Source organism: Ursus americanus, chromosome 34 (assembly GCF_024610735.1).
Source record: "Ursus americanus isolate L20-20 chromosome 34, mUrsAme1.1.p, whole genome shotgun sequence".
NCBI classification, from domain to species: Eukaryota; Metazoa; Chordata; class Mammalia; order Carnivora; family Ursidae; genus Ursus; species Ursus americanus.
Window position 1 is genome coordinate 247,382 of NC_142160.1, and position 21,123 is coordinate 268,504.

The 21,123-nt window shown below is 49.6% G+C and overlaps 1 protein-coding gene across 3 annotated transcripts in view; it reads right to left on the reverse strand.

Moving 5' to 3' along the window:
• Positions 1-325: 325 nt before the first annotated feature.
• The window catches only part of IARS1 (isoleucyl-tRNA synthetase 1), a 64,242-nt gene continuing 43,444 nt past the window's right edge, over positions 326-21,123 (reverse strand). For 2 of the 3 annotated variants that reach the window (XM_045772368.2, XM_045772367.2), the window contains 13 exons: positions 20,217-20,294; positions 19,458-19,579; positions 19,192-19,294; positions 18,861-18,944; positions 17,476-17,650; positions 15,117-15,229; positions 13,071-13,166; positions 12,065-12,241; positions 11,142-11,247; positions 8,156-8,281; positions 6,619-6,762; positions 5,913-6,065; positions 326-809 (listed from right to left, as the gene is read on the reverse strand). In XM_045772368.2, coding sequence (XP_045628324.2) covers positions 727-809; positions 5,913-6,065; positions 6,619-6,762; positions 8,156-8,281; positions 11,142-11,247; positions 12,065-12,241; positions 13,071-13,166; positions 15,117-15,229; positions 17,476-17,650; positions 18,861-18,944; positions 19,192-19,294; positions 19,458-19,579; positions 20,217-20,294 — 1,560 coding nt within the window. In that variant the 3' untranslated portion in view covers positions 326-726. The other variant, XM_087858840.1, reaches the window with a different exon arrangement.

Below are 21,123 nucleotides of genomic sequence, written 5' to 3' on the forward strand. Positions count from 1 at the left end.
TCACGAGGAAGCCCCGCCTGACCAGGCTGTTCCCAGGTTGCCCTGCAGGCTGGGCTTTTTCTGATCAACCCTCCCTCCTTCCCCTTCTCTGTCACAGGGGCCTGCCCCCTCCCTTCAGTCCTCATCTGTGTTTCCCCCAATAAACTCCTGCAGCTGATTCTGTCTTGGCATCTGCCTCTTTGACACAGAGGATTTTGGGAAGAAGTGAAATTAGATGTTTACCCACTGACTTAACAAAGAAGTCACTATGAAGTTTTTGTGTTCTTTAAAGATTACACATTTCGAGTTTCATTCGACTATGAGAAAATAAATTACTTCTAACACATTTATTATCTGAGAGGAAATTTATTTACTTTTCTAATTTACTGAAACTTACAATATTCCAGCAAATTACCCAGGAAAATCCAGGTAGCAGAAATATTTAACACACTCCTTCAAGACATCTCAAACAAGTTTTAAAGGCCACAGAATGATACATAAATGTGCCACTGCCACCACTTCCATGTTGTGCAAGTGCAGAAGCGAGCAGAGGACCAGTTTGCCCTCCACGTGGCTGCACGGGAGTCAGGCTTACGTGTACGTATTACTGTGAGGCGCCAAGTCACCTGAGGAATCACCGCCTTTCAGTCGTGGACCCAAAGCAGCAAACCATACGTGCCCTTGAAGGGAACATCCTCCGTGTGCAGGGACAGGCACGTGCCAGGACAAGGCCACAGAACACCAATGTTAGAAGTCTGCCGTCGTCGGTAATACAGAAACATACACAGTCTTCATGTTCAAAGTCTTCACGGGGATTTCTTCTGTAATTTCTAGAATGGAAAGAAGGTTAAAAAAATAAATGTTCTATCTGTTCTGTATGAATATTTAAAAACTGCTGACTGCTTGTGTATAGGATTTGGCCTCACCCTAAGGGGTCTGGTCTTTGTCCCAGCTCCTGGGGGACCCTCCAGACCCCTGGGACTTCCTGAGCGACAGGACTGTTTGTTTATGGTGGGCCCTGAACACCCCTCGGAGTTCTGCTAATGAGGTGACTCTGGGCGGAGCCAGCCACACCAGAAAGACCAGCCACGTGTTTCAGGGCGGAAGCTTTCAGTCACGTGGTATTGCCCGACAGTGCAGCGGGGAGGGCAATGCACCAGCTGTGCCCCTGTAATGAAGCCTCACTGCACACTCTGGGCCCCCAGCTCGGGGGAGCTTCCCGAGCTGCACCGTGCGCACCATTGTCACAAGCGGGGGCAGGAGGGAGCACTGCCCGTGACTCCTCGGGAGAAGGCAACTGGAAGCCTTGTGTCTGGGCTCCTCCCAGATTCGGCCCTCTGCACCTCTTCCTGTAACAAACCTAAGTTCAGTAGTTTCCAGTGAGTTCTGTAAATCCTGCTAACAAATTATCCAACCCGAGGGTAATTTTGGGAAACCCACTGAACTAACAATTGCCAGAACTGACAGTGGTCTCGTGTGGCCTCTCCCCTGATTCTGTGGAAGGTGCCTAACTCCCTATAGTCTGGGTCAAGTCTTGAGCAGACCTTCTGGAGGAATGCCCTTCGACCTAACTAGCCCTGTGCGCTGGCCCAGACATCTGCATACCCACCCCAACAGGTGTTTCGCTGATAACAGCCAATGACAAGAACTCTAAAAGTATAAAACTAACGTACTGATTAAAACACACTGAACAGAGGAGCACCTGGGTGGCTCAGTCGGTTAGGCCTCTGCCTTTGGCTCAGGTCATGATCCCAGTGTCCTGGGATGGACCCCGCATCGGGCTCCCTGCTCAACGGGAAGCCTGCTTCTCCCTCTCCCTCCGACCCTCGTGCTCATGCTCTCTCTCTCTCAAAATAAAAAACAAATAAAATCTTTGAAACACACTGAATAGATAATAACCCAAAAAGAGAGAGAGAAAAGAACGCTCTGGAATGCTCTTCGCCCACTGGGGGGCATTTTGCTTCTAGGAGGTCTGAATTCAAAGGGAAGGACCAGGGCTCATCCCAACATGAGGACTGAGTGTTGTACGTAACTAATGAATCGTTGAACACTGCAACAAAAACTCAGGATGTACTATATGGTAACTGAATTAAAAAAAACAAAAACCCAAAGGAAAGGACCAACATTCTCTGCAAACGGCTCTCGTGCCAGCAGGAACGCAGGACATCACTCCTGCAGCTGCGCCCGTTGTAGACAACTACAGGGCCTGGAGAGGACACCGAGCATCTCGTGGACTGAGCAGAAAGCCATCATGTGATCCTTCGAATTTACTGAATTAGTACTATTTTACAAAGACAACTTTGAGAGGAAAAACACAATGGAAATGAGGCTGGGCAGAGATACTGGGCCGGAAAGAGCCCCAGGCTTCTCAGGGATCAGACCACAGCCTTCTAGGTCTCAGGGTGTGGAGAGGTCATACTGGGAGCACAGGCAAGGCCTGTTCTTGAGTCACGGGCAGACTGTCCCTGGTCAGTGTCGGCCAGGTGCCTGCAGGCGCACAGAACTGGAGACAATGATGCCTCTTCATGTCCACGGCCTGGCGGCCCCGGGGACCAGCGCATGTGGGGGATAAGGAAGAGGACGTAAGAGTCTCGAAGCTTCACCCACGTGGAACAAGATAGGAAGAGCCAAGTGTGTCAGAGGCAAAGTGAAAGGAGCCTGCTGATGGGAGGACAGCCTGCGGACGTCACTGGAGAGGCAGACGGGGCCCGAACAGGCAGAATCTTGTGTGTCAAGTGATGACTCTGAAGCATTAGCTAATGGTGAGCCATGGGGACTCTGAGCGGGGACACCGTCAAGGGAGGACTGCACAGGAGACAACTCTGGGGGAGGCGGACAGGCCACTTCAACAGAGGATGGGGCCCTAAGCCAGAGAGGGCTGTGGACACAGGGAGCCCCTGAGAGCAAAGTGGAGGCAGAGTTGTGTCTGGTTACAGAGAGTAACCTGAGAGCAGTGGAGGCTTGAATCTTTAACAACGGAGTAGAAAATTTTAAAGTGTAACAGAAAACATTAAAAAGAAAAAAAACAGTGGCCACACAAGGAAAGAAAATGAGGAAAGCCTCTAGGCCAAAAATCATGAATCCCAAGAGGTACCTGAACATTTTGGTTTTCTGGAGGTTCTGGTGGCTTAAAGCTTTGGCACTAAAGGTTATCAAAGGGAGAGAAGAAAAAGCCGGGGGTCTACAGACTGGGAAGTCCAGTGAATCATCCCCCCACAAATGCTGGGGCCTCGAATAAGGAACCCACAGCCACAGTGCATTTCAAACAGATCCCTCACCACCGAGGAGACAGTGAAGAGAATGCAGTGGGTTTAAATCATGGCCTTCCAGAAGATATGCCCATGTTCTACTTCCTGGAAATTGTCCCTGACCACAGAGGCTGAGGCTGGGGTGATGGGGTCACAAGTCCAGGACGCCTGGAACCACCATTAGTGGGAAGAGGCAAAGACTAGATTCTGCCCTGGAGCCTCCAAGGAGGATGCGGCCCTGCTCACACCTGGCCTCTGGCCTCGAGAAGACACTTGGTCTCATGGCCCCGGCTTATGGCAATCTGTCAGGCCAGCCTCAGCAAACCGTATGGAGAACCTGCCTAACTCAGCCTTGCTGTGGGGCAGGGACAGACAGGACACAGCCCCATGAGGCTCTGGCCCTCGTGCTGTCCAAACTCTCTCTGTGGCCCCAAGTAACTGAGTTGAAATGGGCCTGGGCTGACAGTCCCCAGACAAGGAGAGCAATGCTCCTTTACACGGGGCTTCAACAGAAAGTCTGTCTGTGGTTGTCCCATTGTGCTTGGCTGCCCGGCCCGCCCAGCCCGAGGACCCCAGGGTCCCAGGAGGAACAGAGCAAAGGCACCGTGTGTGTCCTAACCTGACTGGGGGCCGCCTGGGGGGGGCTCGCATCTGGTGCTTGTCTCTGTTTTGCCAAACCTGGAACTCTCGCAGGGAGGAAAAGTGTAGGCATCGCGGGGAAATACTGTTAGACAAACAAAAAGCCCACAGCTGCCAGGGGCACAAGCTCACGGATGCAGCACGTGACAGAGGGCCGACAGTCTGTGGGCGAAGTCAAGGACGGCGCGATTCAGAAAGCCACATGTGTGCCCAGAGCAGGACACACACACAGAAAAGTCCTGGGAAGACCCCCAAGCTTCCAATTCTGAAAACAATAAGAGCTTTTCAGGCCAAATCTGGCTGATGAGGGGGTGAAGGCTGAGCTGAGGGGCAGTGAAGACATCCCAAATAAACAAAAGCACTGCCGGAGAGCCTCAGGCCGGGACGCAAGGACGCTGACGGTAACTGCCGCATGCTGCCCCATGTCTGGTTTATAATTCTACTTTCTGTTTTCCACGTGATTTAAAAGACGAATACGTAAGACAGAATTAAAAATTTATGTTTTGGGGCACACGACGAGTTTCTGACAAGAATATAAACGGGGACAGAGTTTTTGCAACTGAAGTCAAATTGGTATTGATTCAAACCAGACTGTCGTTAATTTAGGATGTTAACTGTAATCCCCGTGATAAACACTAAGAAAATAGCAAAAAAGAAATACACAAAAGGAAGTGAGAAGGAAATTGAGATAGTGCGCCTACAAAAAAAAATCAACTGGACCCCTAAGGAGGCAATTTTGGAGGACACGAGGGAGAAAACAGGTTAAGACTATCAGAACAAGAACCCCAGCAAAATGGCACAAGTCATTCCTGATTATTAAGTACTTTTTTTTAAACCAGGGCCTCATGAGCCTGGAGGAAGAAACAGAGAAGCTGGGGTCACGGCCCAGGGACACAGGGTCCCTGGAGACTGAGCACTAAGCACAAAGCTACAGAATGAGTCCCATCCCCTGCAGGCTTCTGCAGGACGATGATGGGGTTAGAGCCAGAAGAGGCAGAAGCACGGACACCTGATGCCAGAGAGACATACATCTCACCCCAAAGGCCTCTTCACCTCAGGTCATGTGCCCTAATACCTCATGTCGGGGTGTCAACAAAAAGCTACACAGCATTCTGAAAGGCAACAGAGCCACTGTAGGGAGAGACACAGCGATCCTCAGAGCCAGACGCAGATGCCGCGGAGCGGTCGGGACTCATCACCCGGGTTCACACACCAAGGCTCCAGCGGCTGAAGGAGACGCACTTAGGGACAGACGGGCGGCGTGTGCACAGGGGTGGGTGCTCTGAGAAAGAATGAAGCAGCCCATTCAGCAAAACACGTACACCTGGGCATAGCACGTTCAACCTGCGGAGAACCAACAGCAAGATGTAACTCTGGGCACTTTTTCACCAGCACTGAGGTCCAGATCCCGTCACAGCGTCCAGCAGAACCAGGCTGCAAGGCTGAATGAATAAACAGGTTTGAGCTACGGTGACGGGACGGATGGCCACACACAGAGAAGCTGTTTGGGGAAAGGGCTCCAGCAGCAGCCACGCAATGGGGAGCGCCCCGACGTGTGACAGGGATGAAGGAAGAGAATGGGGCTGACGAGAGGGCCGGCAACTCTGACCCAGACGCTAAGACCAGAGTGGGTTTGGGCGAGGCACACCAGCCTTGCCAGGGGCCGCCGCCGCCTCCTTCCTCAGTGACAGGGCCGGGCCCTCCGTTGTTAGGCGCTACTGAGAAAGAGCCCGCAAGCGGGCTCCGCACGCGGCGGCACAACGTCAGCTACAAGCTTCCCGCGAGCTGCTGTTTTACAGCACTGTCCCCGTTCCGATCCTCGGGGGAGAGAATGATCCTAGAATCAGCAAAGAATGCTGATTTATCTAGAAGCATGTGTTTTTATTAACTTACCAATATAATTTTGAGGTTATTTTCAAACCAAAAAGCAATCATCCTTTTAATTATTATTTTAATACTCGAATACGGCAAATTTCTGGAGAAAGAGCAAAAACAGACAACAGAAAACCAGAAACGAAGCAGATGTAGCCCGTGCTGTCGTCTCACCGTGTGTCTGAGTCTCGTTCAGAAACAGCTTGAGCTTCCTGCTGCGGAGGCCAAACACCTTGGCTGCTTCATATAGAAGGCCCTGGTGGGTGAGTCCGTTCTGCCCGGGGGGGTTTTCCAACAGGAGCGTGCCCACCGTTCCCGTCACACACTCTGTGAAGGAGACCACCGCTGGGTCAGGTCCTGAGACCGCACACCCCTCCCCACCCCACGCTTCCCCTCCCCGCCCCCCAATGGCCCCTGTGCAGAACTGAGGCTCCTAGAGCCAGCAGGGCTCAGGGGGCCGGGCATCCAGTCTGCAGAGGGAAAGAGATACTCCGTAAACACGTACTGTGCACAGTAAGGGCCCAGATACCAAGGAAATATAAACATCCATCTAAGGCATGGATGTGTACAACAGATTCAGAACACTTCCCAGGAAAAAAGAATAAGGCAAAATTAAACTCAAGTGGCTCGGCACTTAATTCCACTTCATCTAGCAGTAATGTTCATGTGCCAGTTTACCCCATCTCCTGACCCCGCCAGATGGAGGGTGTTTCCACACAAGCACACCAAGGGAAGCAAGCCTGCGTGTGCTCCCCAGGGCAGATGGGAGCGCGCACCTTCCAGCACCACGTAAGAGGTGGACCGTGAAAGGAAACCCTGACGCCAGCCCCCCACGACCGCCGGCCGCCGGGGCAGGTGTTGGCAGCTGGGGGAGGCGCACCTTGCGGGCCTGCGTTCAGGAGCTGCAGGTTGATGTAGCGGCAGAGAGCGGTGCTGGGGCCATCCACCACAGCGGGGGCCGACCCCGCGGCCACGCGAAGTGTTTTTCCACTAAGACTCAGTAAGTCAGTCTGGTTTCGTATTTCTAGAAGTGACAACAAAAACAGCAACAAATCACTCTTTCAGGATATACAGTGCAGAGCTGAAGTCATTTACTTTTTCCTACTTAATTATTAAACTATCCATTATCGTTGCAGTGATGCTTTCCGCTTAATTTCTCTTTATCAAAGGACATCGCCTTCTCTATAAAATGAGGCTGAAATGACACGCAAATAGCAGGAGACGGAAATGTTGCAGAACAAATCATGTACCGGTAGGAACAAAAGTATACAGCAAGTCGTTTTTCTTTTAGTATTTTCCCTGATAGTACAGATCCTCTTAAAATCTCCAATGTCAGAATACTAAGCCTTCTATTAAAACACGGTAATTACAGTCAGAAAAAAACAGACCATCTGACTCACGAACACATGTGAAAACAGCAAGACACAGGGACACATGCAGATCTCATCGATCTAAAACTGAATGCTGCTTAGGGTCACAAACACGGCTGGGGCAGGTCCCTGAGGAACAGGGGCTGTAGGACCTCCACTCTGGACCCACACCTGTGGCTCCCGGAACTCCTGTGGGCCGGGTCACAGACGGTGACAGCATCTGACACCATGAGCCTGCCCCAGTCTCTCTCTGCCCAGCTGGCGGCTCCTCCTGTCAGGCCCAGCAGCTCCCGTTTGTTGGCCAATTACATCTCCTCTTTTCAGCTACTCAGAACTTCCTGAAGTGAGCATCCGGGTTCTTACTAAAGAGGGCGTACTTCTGTCACGTGGCTGCTGTTAAGACTCACAACTCGGGGCTCGGGTCCTGGAGGTGAGACATCAGAATCACGGTGTCCCACAGGCCCTGCCCCCTTGAAGCCTGCAGGGCGGCCCTCCCTGTCCTCTTCCCAGCTCCTGGAGCCTCCCAGCGGTCGGCCTGCACTTCCCCAACTCCAGCTCTGCCTTTGCCATCACATGGCTGTATCCCTGTGTGCTTCTGGGAACACCCCCCTTATCTAATCACACCCACGACCACCCTGTCTCCACAGGTCACATCTGGCAGTATGCAGGGGAAGGACCTCAACACGTCTCTCTTACTTTAGGCTCGTCTTACCGAGGATCTGGGTCTACCAAGACACAGGCACCATGCTTACTAAAGTCAAAGTGCAGCAGGGAGTCCCTGAGGCCTGGACCCCGGCCCATGGCCAACAGGGAGTGCACAGGATGGGAGCTCCACCTTCTGGGGGGCACAGAGATGCTGTCCATCCGGGCAGGGGTGAGGGCAGGTTCAGAGTGCCAGATGCTGTCACCATCCCAGCAGGGGCACAGAGACACTGCGGCAGGGCTGCCGAGGGCCGGGCCAACCCAGACTCGGGAGGAAGGCACGGCTGTGGAGCATACCAAACGATCTACCTCGTGTCAGAGGACAGCTGCTGACATTCTACATACCTGTGGCACCATGAAGCACAGCCAGCTCGGTATTTTTCACACCAAAGATACTAGTAATAACATTCTTCAGCTTTAAAAGGTCCAACCTGTTATCTCCTTTTGGATTTTCCAGAAGCAACACTCCACCTAAAGAACCACGAATGTAAGTAAAACTGAAGGAAAAAAAGTTAAATTTGAAAGAAAAATCCAGGAGAACACACCACCTGTATGTTCCCCCTGGTCAATGTCTGCTCATGTCTTTTCCCCACTAACCGGATCTTTTTAAACTGTGAGTGGGGAAGAGTTCTTCGTGCATTCTGGACACACCGGGGCGGGGGGGGGGGGATGTCTGCAAGGACCACCTCCTGCCTGGTAGCTCATACTTTCATCCTTTTCCCCGGACCTTTCACAAAGCAGAAATCAGTAACTGGCCAGACACCATACTCTAGATGACTTCAATCCCTAAATGTGCTGATGAGTTTTATGGCCCAGCCTACACTCCAGCTTGGTGAGTGTCCCGTGGGAGCTTGAACAGACGTGCTCTGCTGCTGCTGGGCAAGCTGTTCCATTCATGTCGATTTGATTCTGGTTTTCTGTCTAGCTCTTCTATCAATTGCTGAAAGAGGTATATATTCAATTTTCAAACTGAGACTGAATTTCCTTTCTCCTTTAAGGCCGTCAGCTCTCTCTTTTGTGGTCTGCAGCTCTGTTAGCAGCACCCACATGTGGGACCGTTACGCTCTCCCTGTGGACTGACATCTGTAGCATTATTTACTGTCACTGGTGACTGTCTTCACTACGAAGGCTACTTTACTGAAATGAACATAAACATTCTTGGTTTTTTTAAATTTTTAAAAAGATTTTGTTCATTTATTTGAGAGAAAGCGTGCACACAAGTGGGGAGCAGGGGAAGAGGGAGAAGCAGGATCCCTGCTGAGCAGGGAGCCCAAGGTGGGGCTGCTTCCAGGACCCCGGGATCATGACCTAAGCTGAAGGCAGACGCTTAACCGAATGAGACACCCAGGCGCCCCTATTACTGTTTTTTATGCCCAAGGTGGAACTTGAACTCACGACCCAGAGATCAAGAGTCATGTGCTGCCCCGACTGGGCCAGCCAGACCCCTCCCCCATTTAGTGTAATTACTTATGGTAAGATTAAGCTTTCCGTCATATTTTCTGCTTTCCTCTTGTCTGTTTTCCTTCTCTAGGCTTCCTGTGGGTTATGTGAACATACTTTAGACTCCATTTTTTATTTCTGTACTGTTTTTGTGTGAATCTCCAGGAACAGGCTGTTTTAGTGGCTGCACCAGGTGGGAGCTCACGTGCACTAACAACTGGCCTACCGGTATTGGCATTTGCCCAGTTTGAGGGAAGCAGAAACCTGACCTCCCTTCCGTCACTTTGCTCTTTCCTACTATTAATTTTCTTAAATATTTCTTGCATATACACTGAGATGTTATAGTTTTTGTAACAACCATCAAATAATTTAGAAAATTTAAGGAGAAAAGACCATTGAATTTACCTGTATTTTGACTCTTTCTATTGCTATTTCTTCTGTCCTGATGTCCCTACATTTCTTCTTTTGTCATTTTCTTTCTGTTTTAAGAAATTCCTCTACCTATTTTTTTAGGAGAAGGCACGCTAGCAACGGACTCTTCTAGTCTCCCTTCATCTGGGGATGTCTTGATTTCCCTTCACCATGAAAGAATTTTGCCTGATACAGAATTTTGGGTCGACAATAGTCCTCTTCTAGCAGTCTGCCTTCTGGCCTCCAAGGTTTCTGATGAGAAATCCAATACCGTTCCAATTGTTGTCCCCTGTAAGTTAGGGGAGCATATCTCTCGCTGCTTTCAGGATGTTTTGTCTTCAGCTTTTGGAAGTCTGACTATGCCATGTCTCGATGCGAAATATTTTGGGTTTATTGGGTTCTCTCAGCTTCTTGAATCTGTAGGTGTATGTGTACTGCCAAATTTAGGAAGTTTTCAGCCATTATTTCTCTGAGGACTTTTTCAATCCTGTTGTTCCTTCTCATTTTCCCAGAATTCAGTGACAGAATATTAAATTTCTGTTAATATCCCCATAAATCCTTAAGACTGTTCATTTTTTTCAGATTTTTTAAAAAACTGTCTTTTGTTCAGAATGGGTAATTTCTGTTGTTCTGTCTTCCAGTTCAGACTCTTTCCTGTCCCTTCTATTCTGTCACTGTGCCAATCCACTGGGTTTTGTATTCTACTCTTGTATTTATCAGTTTTAAAATTTTCATTTGATTCTTGATACCCACTTCTTAGCGGAGGCTTCCTATTTTCATTTCTTTCATTTGCTCTGTGGAACATTTTTATTATGGCTGTTTTATGTTCTGTCACGTAATTTTAAAAGTACGCTTCATGCCAGGGAACCAAATGTGGGGCTTGAACTTACAATCCTGAGATCAAGACCTGATCCGTCGAGGTAGGATGAAGTCCCAGCTCACTATGTGGGCTTCTCTGACACCGTGAGGTAGTAGGAGCCCGAAAAAGGTCTAGGCTCTCCACTTGGTCTTTGCTGGTGGGAGTGCCAGTGGGGCCGGTTTCTTCTGTCGTGTTTGTCTGGAGTAGGACAGATACTGTCTACAAGTTTTCTGTCTTGCCAGGCTGCACCCCTCCTGGTTCTGTCTAAAGAGAGCAGGATTTTGTTGGAGTGTTTTTGTCTGCACTAGGCATTTCCAGGTTGCCGGCTTCCAAGTCTGGGATCTATGAGGCAAAAAGAAAAACCAGCCCTCCTCCCTACCCCTTTGTTTTCATGTATCACACCCAGGGTGTTTGGTTGTACTTTGTGGAAAGAATAGGGAAAGTATGTCTACTCCATCTTCCTGGAAGTGCAAGTCTAATCATTTACTTTTGTGGATTCATTCTGATGGCAATTAGAAAGTAAGTTATACGATTTTACTAATTCTCGTATAATAGCCTTAAAGACATTTGTAAGTTTAACTAAAAAGTCAAGTATGAGCCACGGGATTCATACACCCTTACCTTGCTCACTGCCATTTGTACAAATGTTGAGGTTGACATACGCACAAGCAGGACCAGGCAGGGATGATCCTCTGGTGATGGTAATTTCCAGGTCAGAGCCCTTTAACTGAGCACATGAGAGTGTGTGACTGAGTAACTGCGGCACTGACCACAGTGTCGCCAACCAACACAGCCGCTACTTCCCACACCGAGAGCTCTGAACGGTTCTGAGGGCATGTTCGGTCTCATCACTGAGACAGTCAAAAGCTATGACTTTTCTCTTCACATTTCTCTTTTCACCTTGTTCTTTTAAAAATGTGCAGAACAGAGAATAAAACCGTCTTGTAACTTGCCGCACTGAAAAGACAAACAGTGACATCCAGCCCCAGCCTGTCTGTCCCATCTGTCCCCTTCTACAGAAAGGAGGAATGAGAAGAATACACAGCGGAGTCAGTGACTGATACAGAAAGGAACTCCTTCCCCTATTATAAATGACCTATTTCTGAATTATGACCAATATCTTCCATGTCTTGGTATCAAATTTTCATAGTAGCATCCAGAATGTGCCAACAGGAAATGAAACTGTAATTTCACGTAAAACCTACTACCATAAAAGTTAACTGTTCTTCAACTGTTGTTTGCTTTCAACAGTCAGTCCCACAGTCCACAATATTCTCTAGTTTTAGGAAAAGCAGGCCATATAGCCCCAGGACTCCTGGCAACCCTCATCACCTCCTGGCTACTTTCCCCAGGAGAACTGCTGTGAGAACAGCTCCACCTTCCCTCCCTCTCCTCTCCGGACACCCCTCCCCGAACCCAAACAGTACTTCAGGATTGAGGATAACGCCTGTCGCTACTGGGGGCAGAATAACAAGAGGGCACTCCACAAACAACGTAAAATCTAACCTTACATCTCTTCACAGTTCAACAAACCCAGAACTCACCTGTGTTTCTTCTTGAATAAGGACTTTATCTGACACTGGAACCGGATACGGTTTCAAGGGAGCCTTTATGGTGGCAAATATGAACTCCGTGTGGCTTTCGATAACATTATTCAGATACTTCCCTTCAGACGTTGCTTTATAATAAACTGTTATTTCATCAGTTGGAACCAGATTGCACTGAAACACATACAGAAAATTTAAAAGAGAAGCACATTTGTTAATCAAAATGTATGGTGGTGTTGAACAGGGCTGACAGGCCTGTGCTGAATCACTATGGGAGCATTCAGGCTCCTGCCCAATCCTCCTCTTGAAACAAAGGAGAGACTGAGCAAAAACCCACCCACAAAACTCTGAACTGAGGTAGAGCTCACAAGCATCCCATTAACCCACTGTAGTGGACTCCTGAGACCCAGAACTACAGGTCTCAGACACCTGGCCCGAGGAGGACTGGTGGGAACACCCCCCTCCGGTCAGGCTGAGGGAGTCTCTCCTCAGGGCTGAGGGGTGGGAGCTCCTCGCTCCCTCACCTGGTGGGGCAGGGAATAAGCTTGTGCCCCTGCCCTGGCTCCCAGCTCCCCAGTGAGGAAGAACCACCCCTCTGTCCAGATCCAACAATGTCTCCCTGAGCTAGGAACCCTTCCTCAGACACCCACTGTCTTCTCTGATGACCTGTGCCAGTAAGGAGGGCTGTCTATCCAGATGTTTCTGTGGAAACCCTGGGGAACTGAAAGAGGTGGACAAGGGGCACGGGCTGGCTGAAAGCTCCTGGTCAGAGAAACAAAGAGCCACGTCCAGCTTGGGGTGAATGAGTAGGGAGTGGAAGGGACCTACTTTTCCTGCAGAGCACAATATGAACAGACCATAAATGAGTGACTAATTATCATTACTCAATCACAATGGTTTGTATTACCTGCCTCTCCTGTCCTACCCAACAACCAAAGAACCAAACAAAAGCAAAAAACAAACAAAAGTCCCAGTTAGCTTGTTCTTAATGTGACAAACTGACCTTTTTGCGAAGTTTCTGGATGCGGTTGATGACCTCCCGAGCCACTCCTTCATCCACCATCGACTGGTCAGGGGTGACATCTAAGAGAACCAAAACCTGTAGGAACAAACAGTGCGGAGCATGACAACCCAGCGAGGAGGAACGGTTCTCTCAAACGCAGCACAATTCTGAGAAGTCTGTCATGTAGCGCTATTCACTCCTCTAACAGAGCAAAGGAGATAAAATTAACTAGTTTTGTTATGGCTCGGGTGCTTCTGTGTAAGGAGCTATTCCTCCCACGGGACAAGTCCAGCACCTTCTCTTCCGCGGGTGCCGCTCACAGGAGGTGCAGGAGCGGTGAGTCTCCCGTGTAGCTGCCCTCCATCTGTGTGACAAGCAGTCGCTGCCCTTGCGGGAAGTGGGGATGGGGCCACATGGCCCTTGACACAGCCAGTGAGCCTGTGAGGGCCCCAGGGCGGCCCCTGTTGTTTTCTTCAGCCAGGAGCCTTTCCGGCCTTTGGTCTGTCACTGTGATTCAAGACACGGTTTCTCAGGGAACCACAGCACGTCTGATATGATTTAACCTGTCATCTTCACGCTGACCTCATCTACTTTCTATGCCATCTGTCGTGAAGGCTGTCGATGACAATGTAGAAATGCAGTGTCACCGCTGGCACAGACGCAGTGAAGACTGGTGTCACCGCCGACAGAGGCGGATCCACTTGTAAATCAAGCACCAGCTGCATGGATGTTCGGTCGTTCGTTCCTTCCCTCCCTCCCCCCCCCTTTTTAATAAAGATTTTATTTCTTTGAGAGAGAGAGGGAGAGCACAAGCAGGGCCAGCAGCAGAGGCAGAGAGAGAAGCAGGCTCCCTGCTCAGCTCGATCCCATGACCCCGGGATCATGACCTGAGCTGAAGGCAGATGCTTCACCGAATGAGCCACCCAGGCGTCCCAGCATGGATGTTTCTGAGGAAACTTTATCAGAAGGTCAACGACCTGCTCTACTTCATGACGGCAGAACTGGAGATGGGTGGTGAGGCAGGGCAGGGCCACCCCAGCCCACAGTACACGAACCGTGTCAGCAGTCTCAGAAGACAGGACACACTTCCTTGGGTGACTTCCTCAGGCCGGCCACCATCAGCGTGTTTACGTACTCTCCCACCCTCCTTTCCTAGTGTCTTCGCTGGTGGCTCCTCTTGCCATCTGCCCACACGGAGCTTGGCCCACATCTAATTCAAGCCACTGTGGAAGGCTTGAGGAGTTTGAGGAGGCTGGCCTTTCTCACATGTTACTCTCCCCGCCCCGCCCCTGCATGTGGTTACGCACAGAGGGACTCCCACCCTGGAGATCTTTTTTTTTTTTTAAAGATTTTATTTATTTATTTGACAGAGATAGAGACAGCCAGCGAGAGAGGGAACACAAGCAGGGGGAACGGGAGAGGAAGAAGCAGGCTCACAGCGGAGGAGCCTGACGTGGGGCTCGAACCCAGAACGCCGGGATCACGCCCTGAGCTGAAGGCAGACGCTTAACGACTGAGCCACCCAGGCGCGCCTACCCTGGAGATCTTATGACCTGTCTGCCCAGAGAAGTCTGGTCAAGAGCAAGGAGAGAAGCTCTGATCCATCAGGACAAAAAGCGCTGAGCCCAGAATCTGAAACTGCTGCACATCGTCCTCCAGGACATCCCTCCCCAGCCAGCCTCCGCGCCTCTGTGCGCATTTCTACCAGATAACTTGTCAGACAAAAGAGTAAGAACTGGCTTACTGTCCTGTCTCTATGACTGGCTCATTCCTTGAAGGACGCAGTTACATCGTGTTCATTTTGTAGGACCCAACACTTAGGAAAACTGCACACACGTCACAAAACATGTACATATGTGCTAAAGAAATGCACATGTTAAGAGCATACAATGGAGTAATTTAATAAAGCCAATCTAAAATGAATACCTGGTTTATTGTACCCTGAGACCAGCTGTCAACACTCAAGAAAGACGGACGTAGGCAAATACTTTTTCCTCTTACGTTACACCTTTTGGTAAAGACACATTCTAGGGAAGAGAAAAATACCTGGGCATCCGCGTGTGCTTCATACTGCGTCGTCCCTCCTGTTGTCTGATCAAAGGTGTACAGGAGGCGGATGTCCTCTGCATGCAGCTCATGGCCTTCTACAGCAATGGTCCCTGTTGGAGAAGCAACTGCCACTGTGAGCCAGCCCCCCTGCAGCCTCCTCCCCACACCGCCCAGCTACCGCACACTATGCCGATTTTTAATAACTTCACAGCATCAAGCTGCAGAGACTTGAGAGGTCATGTCCTCCTGACTCATTCCTTTACACTTCCCCATGCTGCCTTGAGGACAGTTAATCACTGCCAACATCGACCCATGTAGGTAAGTCCCCAGGTCCAAAGGCATGTGCCAGGAGGTGACGCATCCCCACCATAAACACAGAGCTGTGTGACGTACTGAAGAGAGCAGGCTGCAGAGTCCCGGCGGACCCAGGTCCACCACTCACTGGCTGCAGGACCCCAGCTCCACTATCTGCTGAGCAGGGTGGGGTGACGATGAAGTCAACAGGTCAAGTTCTGGGCGCCATCCTCCCACAGCAGGCAGCATGCATGAACGGGGCAGCGGGGGGATGGCAATGCCCATTTTCAGGGAAGCCTGCTGCGGTCACCCACAATGATCTTCCTGGTGTCTGACCAATGGGCTGTCACTTTGACTACGTCACTCTGTTCTGAAAACAGTTTTGCTGGGGCGCCTGGGTGGCTCAGCTGTTAAGCGTCTCAGGTCATGATCCCAGGGTCCTGGGATCCAGCCCCGCATCGGGCTCCCTGCTCAGCAGGAAGCCTGCTTCTCCCTCTCCCACTCCCCCTGCTTGTGTTCCCTCTCTTGCTGTCTCTGTCAAATGAATAAATAAAATCTTAAAAAGAAAAGAAAAGAAAACTGTACTGCTTTCTGTTAGTGCAGAAATCCACTCAGAAAGTAGTTTAGAAGCTGTAGGTCTTCAATTTCAAATAAGGATTATTTCAATGATTTTTCAATATTTTGGCCATCTGTTCAAACAGCTTAGATTTGTGAAGCCGGACAAATCACATTAGCAATGACTCAACTTTTAGTTGCTAGGCTTCTTACGTTTTATCTAAAAATGTGAGGACTCTGAGTCCTTCCATCTCTCCTCGTGACACCTCTGTGCTTGTGATTTTCAACGTCAGAGGGAACCCTAACAACCAAACACCTTGTGCCCCAGCGTGGCTGTACAGAATCAAGCAGCCATACTAAGACCCCAGGGGATTCTACTTGTGACAGAGCTGAGAATTCCCGGGCACCTGGAAAGTCCCCCAAAGCGGAGGAGAGAGAGGCTAAGTCCCCCTTCCTAACCTCCTCCTATTGTCCTAGACGTTTCCATCAGAGCACTTATCAAAACTACGATTGTTTCCACAAATCTTCAGTGTCCAACAGCACCATGAGGGTAAGGACAAAGTCTGTCTCACTCGTTTCAGGGTTCACAGGGCCAGCCGAACACAAGGGCTTTAACAAGTATTTGCTCAATTAGTCCAAATCCAGTCTTGCCCAAATAAGACACCAAACTGTGAATTCTTGATGTCTTAGAGAAATCATCGTAAGTTCTGATCCAGTTCTCCCTCAAAGCAGCTCCAAACCTCACTGCTAAGTCCCTTTCTCAAAATCTACTTTGATCCTTTCTGTCGAATGTATTCCAGTCTTCATTCGGACACCTCCAAACACCATCATGATTTTTCTCCATCCAGTAACAACGAACCTGATACCAGGGGCTCTGCATTCTCCCTCACTAGGGTAGTTTCTAGGCTCCTGTTAGCATGTGCAGAGTTCACTGCTAACCACCCATCTGGTTCAGTCACTCTACCTAGAAATCTAGCCCAAAGGAATCGACTGCACAGAACATTTACACGTGAACATGCTCACTGCAATGCTACTGGCAGGATGGAAGAATGGAAACAATCTGAAGAGCCAACAACAGAGGTGGTTAAGAACACGAGACATCCCCACTAAGGAAAACCGTTACAACGGTCTAGAAACAGCACCTCACAGACTAATGCCACATGTAAAGTAAAAATGCAAAATAAAAAAGTACAATAAACATGAAAAATAAAAATGTAAGTGTGAAAAACATGACATCTGTAACTACGGTGTGACCTCCAGTTGTGAGCGTGTGCCTCTGGGACTGTCTGTACCAGGATTTTCACAGGGCCCGGCCCTGGCATAGAGCAGGCACTTGGTCTGCAGTCAAGGCACAGGTGACGGCTCAGGGATCATTTGTAGTCTCTCCTTCTTCTACATTATCAGAGTTATTTGTTATGCACTTCAGTGACAGTGCTGGTCAGGCAGGAGCCCGGGTGTGAGGCGGTGCGAGGGGCCATGGACCGTGCGGGCCAGGGCAGACACCCACCGCTCTCCTGGAAGCGCTCCAGCTCCTCACTGCTCAGCTGTTTGATGGACATCATCACCGCCCTGAAGGCTCCCTTCAGACGCTTCCCCAGGACCATGTGATCAGGCTCTGCCCTTAGGCGAATGCCATACTTGTTTTTATCCGTAGACAGCGTGACCTTTCGGACGTTTAATTCCTGTAGTTGGTAGCGACGATGAACAGGAAGAGGGAGATAAAACCATGTGACCATAAAAACTTGCACACAAACATTCAAACAACATTGGTCACAACAGCCAGGAAGTGGAGCCACCCTAATGTCCATCAGCTGTGAAAGGATAAACAAGATGTGATCTATCCACACAACAGACTACTACTTACAAAATAAAGGACTGAGGCACGGACACAGGCTATACCATGAACCCTTTGCGCCAAGTGAAGGAAGTCCTCCTCAAAAGACCACCTGCTGTTGGGTTCCATTTACAGGAAACGTCCAGAGCAGCCACACCCAGGGACAGAAAGCTTACATGCGTGGTTGCCAGGATGCGGCGGGATCTTGAGGGCAAAAATGACGTGTGAATGCTAATGGATATTGGGTTTCTTTTTGGGGTGATCGAAATGTTATAAATTTTTAATGACTGTACAATTCTATAAATAACTTAAAAATCCTCTTGTCCAGATCATTCAAGACAGCTGAGCAAAACTCAACTAAAGAAGATTCTAGACTTAAAGAGGAGGCACCTGGGTGGCTCAGCTGGTTAAGCGTCTGACTCCTGGTTTAGGCTCAGGTCATGATCTCGGGGTTGTGGGATCCAGCCCCATGTCAGGCTCCACACTCAGCAGAGAGTCTGCTTGAGAGAATCTCTCTTCTCTTCCCCTCTGCCCCTCCCCCACCCTCTAAATAAATAAAATCTTAAAACACTGTCATGTGAAAAAAACGCAAGTTGAAGACTATGAACATGGTCCTCTCTAGCACAAAGCCAAAGGCGTGCGCACGTGTACGTGCATGTCCACACCCAGCCCCCGATGCTGGAGGCTGAGCTGCTCACGACCAAGGCATGCCCACTTGTCACCTGATTTGAAGGAACCGTTTTTTGGTTAATTATCAAAGAGTATTTGGAGAAGGTAAGTGGATGAAGGTAGTGCGTGATCCAATCAAGGTGAAGAAATCCACCAATCTTGGAATTACTTTTAAAGAATTACAATGACATTGTAAAAAGGCAAAAATGCACACTGACTCTAAGCAAAGTGTTAAGATTCCGTGGACGGCTAAGTATTTGGATGTGCTGACATATGGACAGAGAAGGATTCATGATACGCTCAAAGTAAACCTCACTGAACGGTACTAGTCCTAACCATCTTCTCAAAGTAGTCTACTTGGACCCAAACAGTCAAGCCAGCACTCTTACCTCAATAATATACTTCTCCAAAGACTTGATCTCATGAAGAGCTTCTGGATCCTGATGGATAACCACAATTTCTTTCAAAGGATACTAGGAGGAAAGGGAAGGGGAAGTTTACCAAGCAGCCAGCCCCTGAAACTGCAGGAAAGTAAAATGTTTGTTTTATCCGAATCTCAAGCTCCAGACTGATCAGGCTCAGCCAACATTAAATCTTTCACCCCTTACTTCAGAAAAGAAAAAAATTATGCCATTGCTGGAAGCACTGTCTTTTAAGAAAATGCTCCAAAGGTGTAATTATTTGGGCCTGCACGTGTAAAATACAAACGAAGCATCAAACCTTTATCGGAATGGTTTTGCGGTCTCGAATCACTCGCCCAAGTTCGATCACAGACTGCATCCGAGACACTGCACTCTCCGTGTTCTTGTCAATCAGCTCCTCCCTGACAACAGACATGGGGGTAAGAGGGACTCCATGAAGGGGAGACCATCCCAAATGACAGGTGCATGGAGTGAGGAAGGGGCAGCCCCTCCACAGCCTGAGGAGCAGCCGCCATGTGAGCCTTCCCGGGCCTAGGCGAGGCTTCCGTGTTACCTGATTCTTACCGAACATGGGGCAGCATGAGGTAGTGGATACTGTGTGTGTCCTTGTCCTGGACAGAAACAGGGTCGATCAGCAGCTTTAGATTCTGGTACATCAATTCGGTGAGAAAAGGTGTATAGGGTGCCTGCATGAGGACAGAGGACATCACTAACTGACCTCAGAGGAAAAGAGCAGCTCCACGTTACTTTCTGAACTCGGCGGGTTGGATACTGCGCGGTGCTGCCACAGCACAGCCCGACCCCGAAGCATCCCAGAGGAAGTCTGTAATAAAAACAGGAGCCCCAACCACGCCCGAAAGTCCCCACACCTCAGAAACCACATCGGTGGGCTGAGAGGCACCAGGCACAAGGCCGGTCTCGTTCGTGTGTGTTCAGGAAGTGAACAGAGGGCTCATGACCTCAGGCTGGAGTAACAGTGACAGGATACAGACGTTTAGTGAAACACGTCTGTGACGTGTTTGTATGGTTAGATACCCACTCAAGAACTTCCGTTACGACGACAGAACCCGCATGCTCACAGGCAGCTGTGGCTCTGCTGTCTTGAGGCCAGCACCCTGACCCAAACTGTGCTGCCAGTGGTGGACAGGAAGAACCAGCTCTGGAAGCCAATGTTTCTTAACCCTTCCTCACACAGATGAGCTAACAAGATTTCTCAAAAGGAACTAGGGAGTTAAGTTGTTTTAAAACTCCTATTTCTATTTCTGGGGGGACAAGTACAGACTAGCTGCGGATGGACGGAGGGCTAGAGTTCCGGCATCTTACCATCAGTCTGCACAGAGACAGCAGGACACTGAACAAGGTCTCCAGGGCCGTAACACAGTCCTCCACCCCGTTTTCACCCTAGTGAGTAAGAAGCTCGCGTTAATTAGACTGTTAGAACCCAGTCAGTTGAATGGAGAGTGCGACCCCCAGAGAGCACACAGTGCGCAGACAGGACAGCAGAGCTGGGACAGGCGGCCACAGCCCAGCGTCTGGGGTTGGGCAGGAGGCTGGTGTGGGCCCTGCTCTCCCCACCTCTGCGCCCACGTGCCTGAGGACCTGGATGCTGTGCCTGCGACTCACGTGTGATACACAGAAATGGTTACAGACAGGAAATTTAAGTTATGTTTAGATAAGATTTCTTATTATGAAAAATATGTATATACTGTATATTTAAGAAATAAGGACACTAATTCACTGTAGGAAAAACACAAAGGTTATAAAAAAGAGAAGTCAACTGTAACGAAGTTATACAGAGACAGGTGCTGTGAACATTGTAGAGTGAGCCCCTCTGCACGTGGGTGTGCTGTGTGGGACCTATTTTAACAAAAATGAAATTACTGTTTTGTGAAGGGCTTTCATCATTCACACATCTGGAAGCGGGCTGGTGGGCGGTGGCACGGACGCCTTCACCGTCTACACGCAGCCCTGTCAGGGCCTGGGACGGGTCTCAGCCCGCGTGCCCAACAGGCTGTCCATAAATAATGTCCCTCCAGAGGGAAGAAGTGAGGAGGGGCCTCTCTTGAGATCACGGCCATCCCCGGGACACCTGCACGTATCTGCCTGACTTCCTTTCGTGTTTTAAGAGAATCTGCTCAGCTCAAGTCCTGTACGGCCCTGAGGCTTTCCCTCCCACAGGACATGTCTTTAGCTATCTTGAAAGTATGCAAGCAGACTTCTGGAACCTACA